Source organism: Tympanuchus pallidicinctus, unplaced genomic scaffold (genome assembly GCF_026119805.1).
Source record: "Tympanuchus pallidicinctus isolate F22 unplaced genomic scaffold, pur_lepc_1.0 scaffold18, whole genome shotgun sequence".
Classification (NCBI taxonomy): Eukaryota; Metazoa; Chordata; class Aves; order Galliformes; family Phasianidae; genus Tympanuchus; species Tympanuchus pallidicinctus.
This window is the reverse complement of record NW_026294699.1, coordinates 11,432,090-11,445,136: the sequence shown is the minus strand read 5'-3', so window position 1 is coordinate 11,445,136 and position 13,047 is coordinate 11,432,090. Positions and strand designations below refer to the sequence as shown.

At 40.3% G+C, this 13,047-nt stretch overlaps 1 protein-coding gene across 7 annotated transcripts in view; it reads left to right on the top strand.

The window, feature by feature from the left end:
• SDK1 (sidekick cell adhesion molecule 1) overlaps positions 1 to 13,047 on the top strand; it is a 359,812-nt gene that overhangs the window by 233,760 nt on the left and 113,005 nt on the right. For all 7 annotated transcript variants that reach the window (XM_052679608.1, XM_052679609.1, XM_052679606.1 and 4 more), the window contains one exon: positions 6,527 to 6,663. In XM_052679608.1, the coding sequence (XP_052535568.1) occupies positions 6,527 to 6,663 (137 nt within the window). The remainder of the gene's footprint in view (positions 1 to 6,526; positions 6,664 to 13,047) is intronic.

Genomic DNA, 13,047 nt, shown 5'->3' with positions numbered 1-13,047 from the left:
TCCATGTGCCTGCCTGTCCCCCCTCACCCAGCTCTCTGCAGCTCTGCTGCTTCTCCATGCCCCAGTGCTCTGCAGCAGCTCTTCATCCTGGGTCTCTGCTTCTTCCCATGTTCTGTTGCTGATGGCTCACAACCTGTCTTTCTTGAAGGAATTAAAGAAATATATCAAACCCACTCCTGTGGAGGACTTCAGTAACTGATAAGTCACTCGATCATACCTGGAAGTGTGACATTTTATTTCAAAGTGGTGCTGCTGGTAGTGCAATAATGCCAAAAACATTGAATTCCTTTGCAGCTTTTGTCATTATCATTTGGCTCGGCAGCACAAATCTGTGAGAAATAGAGATACATGATACAACAGAAGTGAAATGAGGAAGAAAATATGTAGAAAGGAAATGTCAGAAGTAAAGCATAAATTAAATTTAGCTAGTGTACGAATGACAGATCTATAACATTCCCAGTTCTCCCAGATAATTCTCTTGTGCAGAACATTAACAAACAGGGCATGTACATTCCCATCGATGAGCACTTACACTTCAGTGCCTTGAGCAGCACTAATGTCAGACAAATGTTCAGAGGAGGCCTCTCAACCAATTACAGACCGGCGCAGTCTACCAATGGATAATACTGTAGCCTACCTACCTCCATCTGACAGCTCTGATTGTCTCACCAGCTTTTTTCCCCCAGGACCTGGCATATCCCTCCTTTACCTCTGGGCACGTAACAAGAAATTTTCAAAGGCACAAATAAGTTTGCTACTGATTTCTATTCAGGCTGATCCAATTCAAAACCATTGACCTACAGGGTGACCTTCAGTTATTCAATCTGTGAGTGGTTTGGTTTTCTAATCTGTGAAAAAAGGAAAGAGAACTTTTTCCTCCTTTTTCTTCCCTTGTTTGAAGACAGGCTTGGGGAAAAAAAAGGGACCATTTCTTGCCAGAAGAACACAGGCTGATAGCACAGTAGAGTTCTAACACGATATGCATTGGTAGTGCAAGCAGGATGGATAATTTTTCTCAGCATGTCTATGAAGAAATAAGGTATTTGAAACTGAAAGCCAGCAAACTAATGAAGAACTTGCTAAAGTGCAGCCAAAGGTTACTGTGCTCATCAATTTTGCACTGATGGTACTTGGGCACGGAAACTAATTGCTAGTCAAGATACTCTATTCATTCATTTGTCTTCCCTCTAAATGTGTTTATTCTTCATGTACACATCACTTGATTTGATTTGCACGAGGTAAAACATTCACAAGTGATGTTTCCCTCCTGTAAGAGATGAATTTTAGTTTTTTTACTTAGTTATTTATTCCTCTGCTGGTAGATCTTCTCAACTGCAAATACAGAAACATTTGCAGATGATGAGCTTGTGCTTCTCTTGCATTCTTCCAAGTCATAACATTAGATTCTGAAAAATAATTGTATGTATTGAAACACACCAACTCCATTTAGCTTGCTTTTATGTTCCTATAAATACAATATGGGATGGAATACATACAGAGAAAATAAAGCTTGTTCCTGGAGCTACATAAGCTGAGTTATCAGAGTGTATCACTCTCCTGACAGGAAACACTGCAGATTCCAGCTCAGAATATCCTGAGGGTTCTCTGTGTATATAAAATATTCAGAATTACCACTATCTATGCCTGATGATACCTGCTGCTCAATATCTGCCTCTGCAGTCCATACTAAGGCATCTCTTTGTTGTATGAATGTGACTGAGAAGTATGGTAATGCTACATTGTTGGAAAATCAAAGCCCTTTACAAGCCTCTGTTATGTCACAACATCGAGTAAAATCTTTTAGGCTCTTTTTCTATGCAAAAATATGGAGAGGACAATGTAATATAAAAATAGGCAATTTATTCCTGGCAGCAAGTTCATCTTCTTTCAGATCTCTTTCACCAAAGAGCTATTATCGCTCTGTCTTCTTCAAAGGCAGGAGAGGTGAGCTAACCAGTTATTATAAAACCTACTGTGTTGCCAAGAATGCACAGCACTGCCTTTGTCAATCACTTAAAAAGGAATTCTGATATTTTTTTTTCAGATATTTGTAATTGATGCTTCTTCCAAATAACTTGGTTACTAAACAAGAGCAATGAGAACAATGTGGAGTAACAAATGAAAATGATGTCTCATTACAAACCTATCTTCACATGGTCCCATGTCCCTGAATTCCGGCAGCTCATCTCTTTTCCTTTTAGCAGACACTGAAAGCAGGAAGGATGTCAAGCTTGAAAGTACATTATTCCTTCATCACTAAGAAAGAAATCTTCTATTTATTTTTTCCAGCCTCTCAGTTGAGGTGTTATCCAAGAAATAAGGTTTACCGCTGAGTCTAAATACACTTGATATTCAGAAAGAAGTACCACCCAGAAATGCACTTGGAAATACAATCATCTGTTCATCAAAGGGCTATCAGAAACATTGGTGTTTTTAGTGAAAATAAAGCATAAAATTCAAGAGCCTTTCCAAAGACAACTGTAGGCTTGAGCTTGCAGAGACTGCCTGAATGAGGCAGGAAACAAATCTGTGTGCTCTGGGGTTTGGCAGGTGTTTAATTTCAAAAGTCCACCTTGTTATAGGCGTGCAAGAGACAAAAATCCTCCAAACTAATTGATGCCTTGCAGGAATCAATCCTTCCAGCAAAAGAAACTGGAAAGTCCTGAGCAACACATGATGTGTTTCTTTATTTAAAATGTTATAAACTTTTATGAGCAAAGCCATCAAGGCTGAGAGCTTTGCTAGATTTCCTGCCTCAACTTCTTAGCAAATTATCAGGTCTAGCAGATGAACCACCTGCTCCCAAGTAGAACATGTACGAGGGACCTGATTTAGGAAGTCATTTACGAAGTGGGAGCAGGGTTTTTTTTATAAACTGACAAGAAAACTTGTTTAATCTCCCTTGCCTTTTTAGTAATCCTCTCTTCAGTCACAGTCTCTCTAATTACCTGCTGTTGGACCATTTTTCTCAGAAATCTCTCCAAACCATGTCTGGTTTATTTCCCGTAGCAAATAGTCTGTTTTAGCTAATTTTGTAAAACACTGTATGTGTTTGCTGAGTAAATTTTTCAGCTACCCTCTGGCAGTGATGAGCTGACTCAAAACATTAGAGTTTCTGTTTTGAACATGTATCATCTGTAAGTAGCTAATACTTCTCTCCTAAATTGTCACAATAGCTCCGTGTCTTTTTTGTGCAAATCTGCCATTTTAATTGCGATGTCAGAGACCCCTCGGGTCACTTTGGTGGCTACGCCATTAACCCTGGGCTTATCTATCAATTACAGATTTCAAAGGGGTCTGTATATGGTTTTTGCTATCATACGAAGCAAGTCATGGAAAACTTGACTTCGTGCAGCTCTTCAGCATTAGAGGCATGAGTCCTTAAGATATTGAAAAACCTTCATATATTTCCTGTTTGGGGATTCAATGAAAAAAAATAAATAAATAAAAGGATGATAATGCTGGATTATTCATTTCCAATGTCTGATCAAGGGCTGCTGTGTGCCCTGCTGTTACTGCCCTAAACCTTACCCACTTTCTTGGTGTATGAGAAGTCGAGTAGTTCTCATCCTGCCAAAGACTTGAAATTACTATTTCCTGCAATGACTTCTTGAATGTTTGCAGCAAGAAAAAGTAATCTTCCTAAGAAAGAAGCGATGATCTGTTTTGGGAATGTGAATATTCATGGTGGTGGTACAAATCTCATTTATCATCTGTTCCGTGTATGCAGTAGCAAGTGAGAGGGGAACAATGTGCAAGTGCTTGCTAAGGTAGGAGCTGCTATTTATTAATCTCTGCTTTTGTATACTACAGAGAGAAAAGTACACTTCTGTGCTGGAAAGTCTTTGTAGTTTTAAATATTTATTTCTGTCCAGGTGTGTTTCTTAGCCACTTATAATGTCTGTCTTGGGGGATTTAAATCTGTGAGCACCATCTGTTGCTGTTCAGTGTGGACACATATGGGTAAAGAATATGATATTAGTGGAGATAGGTGTGCTGTCTGGCTGCTGCAGCTCATGCTGTCCAGTCTGAGCAGAGGCGCCTGTTTCCATCATGTTGCTGACAGATTGCCATTTTGTGTCAACCTAACAGAATCATCAACTAAACGCAAATCGTCAGCAAAAAAAAAACAACACCACATTTAACCTGAAATTGTGCTTTGAAAAATGTGAAGAAAGGAAAGTCTTTTCTCCTGCCAAAGTCTTCTATTGTTTGTGCCCCGAGAAAAAAGGAGTGATCCATAAGGCCTTTTACTCGTGTAGCCTCTTCCTTCTGTAGCGTAGCCTCTGTCCTCAAATCAACTGTTGGTTCAGATCTTCTGAACATAAGGGAAAACAAGATTACCCAGTAAATGCACACCCTGAGAATATCCTCAACAGATTCCAGCAGTTTGTCCCGTTGTTGGAGGAGGAGATCCCAAAGGATAGGTTTGCAGTCAGCTCCCTCCTGGCCATCCCTCCACATTGCTCTCTGTGAGCATTACCTTCTGGAAGAGCCAGAGCCTCAGTCCAGCACTGAGCTCATCCCACTGGGCCTGGTGATAAATGAAGTGGGGACTGCGACTTCTCGAGCCGTCACAACAAGAGGTTTCACTCTCCTGCAGTAATTTCCTTTGCCAACTTAATCACAAAAACATTTTTCTAGCCAGCTTGCTCAGGGACACGATGATAAGTTATAGCGGAGGTTTAATGTTTATTATAATTTAATGTTTCATTCAAAATTAAGTAGCACCCGCCTGTAGTCCCTGTGTAAATGGCTGTGTCTTAAACCTCACTCCATGCTTCTCATGTGGCAGGTTTTTTTCTTCTATTTTGCCTTGCAGGCCAGCTGCCCTTCTACTTTGCTTTCACATCCCCCTCTTCCCTAAGCTTTGCAGCACTCTGCTCAAAGTTTGCATCTGTTGGGCGTATTCATGCTCTTGTCTGTGCCTGATGTTTCCTCTAATCCAAAACTGACCATATATCTGCTGCTTTTGCACAAAAATCCAAGCCTGGGTGCTGCCAGCCCTGACCCAAGTGATACCTAAACTTGTAATCAGTGGAAAGATCAAGGTGTCTTGGCCAAGCACTTGAATGACATTAATACCAAAATGATCCTCCAAGTTGTCTTTCCACAGAAAGAGCCTGGGGTGACCATGCTTCTGATTTGCTTAGGCATTTAAAATCAAATGAGAGGGGAGGACCCATGGAGTCTCAAGCTCAGCCCTAGGAATGGAGCCCTAAAGCCCTTCCAGCCTGGGGAGAGGTGGGAAATGAGAGCCTTCTACTCATGCATTTCTCTTGTAACTCTTTGGCTCCTCCTCAATCTTCCAGCAGAAACCTGAATCCAGAGCATAATCATTCTTCTGGCTTAAAGCCAGAGTCTGTATTTACTTTTGTGAGTGGCTGAGGAGTTGCGGTTTTTAAATAACTGTAAGCCTTCAGTAGCTTGATACATTACTGTGTGAAATTACTGGTTTTAATATTAAGTATATAAGGTCTGCTTGTGGCTTTCTGCTCTGGCCAGAGCAGATGAGCAGCTCATGCTGAGGGAAAGATGCCACTGAGCTTTCCTGGGAAGAAGCACTGACTGAATGGGCAACAACTGGTCCTCCTTGCTCTTCCTTTCCTCTCAGAGATTCCTGTCCTCCTAAAAACCAGAATGGAAGGAACAAAAGTCAGGCTTGAATATAATTGCTGAAGGACTCGTTGCTGGATGCAGTTCAGCACATAAGGAATGTAGCAGAATTTAGTTTTCTCACTGCACCATGCAGGCTCTGACTTTCAGGAAATGAGTCCAAATGAAATGTTGTTCCATAAATTGCCTTTATGCCGAGAAATTACACATTTTAATTGAGTTGCTGTTTTATTTTTATTTTTTAATGTTTCATTTTGTATTTCTGTGGGGTTTCTACAGGCATTTTCTCTACATTTTCTGGTTGGGCGCTTCCAAAAAAATCCTTATTATAAGAAGGAAGGATTCTACCCATGACAGGATAAGCCTGAATCCATGAGTAAATCAAGCTGTTCTGTAGCCTAAGAATACATATGGTAATTTTGATTAGTAGCTCTATATGGATAGTGTCAATGTCTTCTGCTTCCTTGAGTATGAAAAATTCCATGTTAAATCATATCTCCCATGTGTTTTACTGTTTATATGCATTACTGCTGTCATGTTTCTAGGCCATCATTGTAAGAAGGGGAAAAGAAGTGAGAAGGAAATTTATTGACCAACTTGTCTCAATCAAAAAACAGTATGAAAATTGGCTTCTTCCTCATTTAGCAACATTTCCATTAGCTGTTCTAAGCATCAGCCTTGGGACTTTCTGCAAAAGTTGTGGGTTTTTTTTCCCAAATAGGACAAAATTGTGAATAATGTAGAGATGCCTTTCATTTATTTAATTGCACAATGGCTGCTGGTAGTTTTATATCTGTCATCGTATAAGTCTGATGTCATGTGCCTTTAGCTGCCTATACAACTGTCCTGAATGAAATACAGATTGATTCTGCTGTGCATTTTTTATCTTCCTTTCTCTTTTCCTTCACAGCGAGCTGCCTCATTCCCCTCAGAATCTTCTGGCCATCCTGAATTCCTCGTACAGCCGCAGTGTGGTGCTTTCCTGGGTGCGTCCTTTTGATGGAAACAGCCCCGTCCTCTACTACATGGTCGAGGTCTCTGAGAACAGTGAGTAAAGTCAGATATGTCCCAACTTCATATTTGTCTTAATTATTTAGCCTTGCAGACTTAGCTTTTACCAGAGCTGCCAACAAAACCTTACTGTTATTTGCCAAATAAGGGACAGTATACAGGGAAGTCCTGGGTATTACACTCAACTGTTAACACCCTTATAGAGTTCAACTACAAAAAAAGACCTGATACAGTGGATTTGGTATACAGGGAATCCTTAGTTCCACTTCCAGCATTGCCAGCCTGACTTCAAGCATATCAGCTCATCCCTCCATGCTTCTATTTGACATCTGTCAAATAGCAGGAGTCACATTTTATTTCTTTCCTGTTGTCCTTTGCTCTGTGCTCATAGATACCCTGATGCATTCAGAGCCCCAGCTTCACCTGAAAAGTGTAGGCAGTCTGATAGCATAAGGAATTGATGGTCTGTCATAGGAACAAACTGGGATGTCAATAGGATCTGTTGCTATGTCTGTATATGGTTTCATACGTTCTCTCCAGTTTCTCTAGGTTGTTGTTTTACAGTTTTCTTTCAGGTAGGTGGCTGAGGATACTGAACCATGAGACATACAAATATTCTACCTTTGTTTGTAGCCTTCATAGGTTGCAATCCTGATCACTGTGAATCACCACTGCTCACAGGTTTGGCATGCTGCATGGCTCACCCTTTCTGACTCTGTTTGCAAGGTCATTCAGGGACACTGCTAAACGCTTCTTTCAGAGTTGATGGAAAGATGAGGTTATATGGAAATCGGTCACCTTGGCAATACTTTCTAATCTCTATCACACTAGGAGCTGGAAATCCAAGCCTAACAATTGGTTCTTGATGAAAAAATAAAGAGCATCACTTTTTCTGACATGTGGAAATTAGCTGCTGCATTAGTGAATGCGAAACAGTGCTGATTTCTTATTATCTGGAGAGTAGCATTTTGTTTTGCCACACAGAGAGCTTGAGATGAGACTTGAGCTTCAGATCACATACAAGCCCTGTGCTTTGCAGGTTGGAGTGCATAGCTTTTCAGATACAGAGGCCCCAGAACTGATGATCTTGACATCTGTTGCAAGAAGTGCAGTTTTGTAATGGAAATCCCAAATGGTGTCTGGGATTGCTGTCCTTAACACAGTTCCAGATTTATTTATTTTTTATAACTAATGACTGAGAAAATTCACAGTGTTCTGAGCTCACACCCCACTACACCTTTTTATCACTGTCTGTTTTATCATCCCTCTTCTCTCTCCTAATATTGACTATAGGCAGTAAGTAAGTGCGTTTTCACTCCCTGTGCCCGTTCTTTCACTTGGGGTTATTGCCCTGAGTGTTTCATGTCTCCCAGTGACTTTGACAGAGACAAGTTAATCAACACTCAGTCTGGGGACATGATGCAAAAATAGCAGAGCTGTATTTACGTGGAGACAGCACAGAGCTGGCCAGAGGTACGCATGTGAGTCCTGCACTGTGCTGCACTAACTGGGAAGCATCACAGAGCCCACTCAGCCTCTAGGTCAGATTTGGAAGGTCTTTAAGCATCTTTGTAACAGTGAGGCCTTGCAGGTCTAGTACAGACATAGAGTAGACATGCCATCATTTCAAGAATGCTATAATTTGTTTCCTGAAAATTGTGGAAGGCTCAGCAGAAATCAGCAGTAGTGCTCCAGAAATTATGCAGTCTCTCAAAGCTCCACAGGATCCTGTGAACCCTCGCTCATTCCATGATAGATCAATAATTTTGGCTGATGGCATTGCAATCAACCACTGAGAGAGTCTCATTATCACAAATCATAGGTATATGTACTTCAGCTGCATAAACCAAACACAGACCAGGCTTGTTGTCGTCTGAGCATCTGAACTCCCAGAAGTATTCTAGACCTTGCTCTCCTTTGAGGTTTTTATCTCTGCATTTATTTACTTTGCTTTTATGTACAGTCTCTAACTGGTTACCCATAGAAGTAGGACTAGAAGGAATCCAAGTCCTTCAATATTCCACTCTTACTGTGTGTGCTCTCTCATTTTATATATTATTGCTCAGCTTTACAGATGTCAGCAGCGTGGTGGAACGTCAACAGTGACTTCTCTTGACAAAGCTGGCTGAAATGTCTGCATATTTTCAGTGTCTCGTTTTGTTTTATATTCCTCAAATGTTTGGTTTGGAGTCATTGCGATCTTGTTAGTGTGTGGTTAATATCTAGGTTTCAAACCTGCTACTCCTTTGGAAAACAGCATCTTTCCTTGGTCCTGTCATGTTCCCCCTGCCCCCTCGTGATGTTCATGAATGAAGCTGACTTTTGATCTCATGAAAGTACAGTTGTTGCCTGATATAACTGTGCAGAATCTCTCTTTGCTTTCCAAAGAAAATCTTTCATCAGGTTTTCCATTGGCCCTTTTTGTGCTGCGGAAAGGGCAACTGTCAAGGACTCAACATATGCCTTCCATGAGCTCATGTGCTCATGGCTGTCACATTTCCACCATCAGCAGCAGTGCAATATGCTAAACATCCTAATCCCTGTTTGTTTTCACACATCTAAAGCTTAGAGAGGGGCATCAGAATTATGATTTATTTTCCAGTTAGCAAAGCTGCATAGAAGGTATTGTTCTTCATTCTGTGGATGCTTTAATGCATGAGTTTGGCTTTGCTGTTACAAATGCCAAAATGAAGTCTAGTTTTGTTTGTTCTTTTAGCAGTTTTGCTTCAAATAATTTTCTAATCGCTTTCTGGATCCATTGTGCATTTTGAAACACGTACCGTAAGTGAATCCATAATAACAGTATCAGTTTCAGAGGACTAGCTGAAGAGGGTTCAAAATAATGAGTGTAGATTTCAGAGGACTAATTACTAGCTACATTAGAGAGAGGCGTATCACTCCACCTGGCGTGGATTAGAAATCCTTTTCATTAATATCAATTCAGTAAAGAGATATAAAAACCTTATTTTAATTAGAGGAAAAAAACAGTGGCAGATCGCATGCATAAATTGCTGGAAATATGAACGACTCCAGTCACCAAGTCACCTAATTTTTAAAATGAATATATTTGGCATAATGTAATAATTCTCAAATTACAAGTATTCACAGTAGGCTGTGTCTGTGGGTGATTTGAGGCATATGGCCTTGAACATTTGGGGGCAAATTTATAATCTAATTTGAAAAGCACAGTTCCAGGGAAACACAGTCATTAACTATTCTGCCCACATGGAGCCAGGAATGTGAACCTTCATTTCAAATGAGATTTTCAAATAAATAGTAGCATGTGTTGCTGTTATTTGCACTAATGTGATTTTTGGATGTTTCATGACCTCTTTAACCAGTGTTGCAGCATTCCTAGGAACCCCTATGAAACATCCTCATGGAGTTGGAAGAAGCTCCACTTATTTTACTCTAAAAAAAAAAGTTCAGATTTCAGAGATTAATCAAAAATTATTCTGACCAATTTTTTATCTGAGCAAATTAATACTTAGAGAACTCTGTCAAGTGTAGTTAACATTAAAATACATTTCTGATTTATTATATTCTGAGATATCTGTGCAATGTAATCATACAACTCAAATTCATCACATCATGCCAATGAGGAGATAATTAAAGCTCCTATAAACAGCATCTGCACATGCTTCACTTTGAGTTCATGAATTGTCTTGCTGAACTTGGTACGAATATTGAAATGATAAAAATTGAACACAGGGATAAATCTTTGCAAAACAACACTGTTTTCTACAAACAGGACTCAGATCCACAAATGATGGTGCTGAAAGATACTTTTTCTCAGGGCAGTGGTGTACTTTGTTGAAGTCCTACCAAAGAAGGATGAAAAATTTTGTTTTTGTTTGAACTTTTTGCAATATCATATTGTCATGAAAGACAGATTCTGTCTGTCTGTGCTAAACCCCTGGAGAAGAAAAGAGATGGAAATGTACTCCAAAGCTGCAAAAATTAGATTTCTGCAGTGGATGTGGTCTGCAATATCAAAAAGAAATGATTTTTGAGGAACTTGCAATCAGTGCAAGAATTGTGAGGTAGACAGGGAAATTTAAAAGGAATGCCTCTTGGTGAATAACCAGTGCTATCAAACATATATATTGTGAGTGCATCCAAAAACTCTTAACAGAACATGTCATTTCTCAAAGCCAAAAATTGCACTGTAAGCTCAAGAGTAGCCTGTGAGATTCTTGGTTTCCAAGAAATTAACTTGGAGAGGCAATTGGAATTAATTCAGAATACCCAATATCCTTAAGAAGATAGACAACTAGCCATGAGTTTTTCAAACAGTGACAATTACAGCAGAAGAGCAAGCAAGCAAAGCCCAGAGTACACTCTGGGCAGCTTAAGTTAAATGAAGGATTAGTGTGGTCTGTTCAATTTATTTATTAGTTTGACCTGGCAAGTCTCTCACTGTGGAGCTTCTCCAGGCTTCCTGGGACAGACAGGTGACAATCATCCCTGAAGGAGATGGGAGTCAGTGCTGAAAATCCTATGGAAGGTTTCCAACGTCAGAACTGCTTTTCTACGCAGTAAAAGGAACTGCTGTACTATGCTGGGCTCCCTTCTGTGTTTAAGGAGGGGTAATGGCCTCTCAGAATGTTTAGTTTATTGACTGATTGTCCAAAAAAAAAAAAAGACTTTTAAATTTTGAAGCTACTCTGCACAGTTCCTTTATCCACTGCTCCAGGAGCAAGCAAGTCCCCCCCAAACCTCTTCCCTTTAGGACTCAGAATGCCCAAGAGATGAATAGGGTTCGTTTGTATTAGTTTTCAGTTTAATCTCTCTTCCTGCCAGATCTTTTATCTTCCACCAAGAGAAGAAAAAGAATAAATAAAGTATTCTACAGATGCAGCATATAAACAGAGCAGAGCCTCAAGGTGCTGAGGAGATTAATAGGCCCTATTGTTGAATCAAACTGCTCACTGCATTGAACTGCTTGGGTTAAGCACTCTCAGGTGGTGTTTACACTAGCAGTTAACAAATGGAACTGATTTGCTCTAGGAAATGGACCACTACCCAAGAGCTCATACAAGGGTATTTTGCTCTCTTAGTGTTGTCTGTTCTTCCCTTTCCTCATGCAGCTGCTTCAGGCAACTTACTAAGTCAGCCATGGCTGAATCTTGATTGGGTCCTGTGCTCTCTGGATGTCAACAGTGTAAGCAGTTGTTTGTAAAGCCTCGAGAGAAACTTGATTTAAAAGGAAGGAACTAGGGTGCACCAAACTAATGCAGGTATCCTTCCTCTGAGTGCTTTGTAAACAACGCCCAGCAATGCATTCAGATCATCGCCACCCAGACCTTGCAGCAGAAGCGGCTGACGGCAAATCATCAACAGCTGGCAGTGATGGAACCTGACTGCTGTGCAAATGTCCCTCTTCAGCATTCACAGTATTCTGCTGTGTCAGTTTTCTTGTTAAAAAAGACTTTGTTCTCAGAAAGCCATTACTGGAATAAATATATTCTGAATAATTTGAAGATGCAGAGTGTATAGCCCAACAGGCATCACAACCCAGTAGACTTAAACTTGCTAAGGAATCTGCCAGAAAAACACTGAATTAGTGGTTTACATCTTGGTGTGAAGTTTTCCTTTCACGTTTGGGACATCTCATCTTCATTTTCAGGCAGACGTGGAGGTGACCTGCCAGGAGCTGCAGTGCACTTCTGATGAGCAGCATGCACAGATACATTGCCAAAATCTACAGCTAGCTCCTCAAGTCATTTCCAGAAGTATTTGTAATTTTGAGCAGGGAGCTTGAAAACAGCTGGTATTATTTAAAAACTGAACAAATCTTTAAGTTGGCTGCTTCCATTGCTGTACTGTTGCATCTCAAACCAAATGTCACGTCTCCTTCACTGCTTCAGTCATGACTTTGGGGAGAATATATACCATCAGGCTGGAAAGAAAAGAAGTCAGGATATTTAATTTTCAACATGCTTAATTTCTGACCTCTTTGAAAACTTGAAAATACAGTTTGGGCATCAGAGGAGCTCAGCGTGTGAAGTATCTGAACTGACAGCAAAGGTTTTATAGTACTGCTGGGGCTGTTTATACCAGGGAGCCTTCCTAGGAAATGAGTAGACGGAACGCCAAGTACTGGAAAAAGAATAAAACATGGAGAATCCGAAGCAGAAGCTTTCTCAGGTCTTATAGTGAAGGTCTGATTTGGCAGAGAACATCACACTTCTACACCTGCTTGCAAGCTGGGTAGAGAGATATTCCAAACTGCCTACGAATTTCATTACAGACCTTCCACCAGAGCCACTCATGGGTGTGGTGTTGTAATGGCCTGCCAAACAGATGGGTTGTGAAATACACAGCCCATCTGTCTTTATCATGCTTGTTTCCTCTTTTATTAAAATGTTAATGAATATAGTTTTTATTTATTATGCCATGACATGTGCAGCATCACTT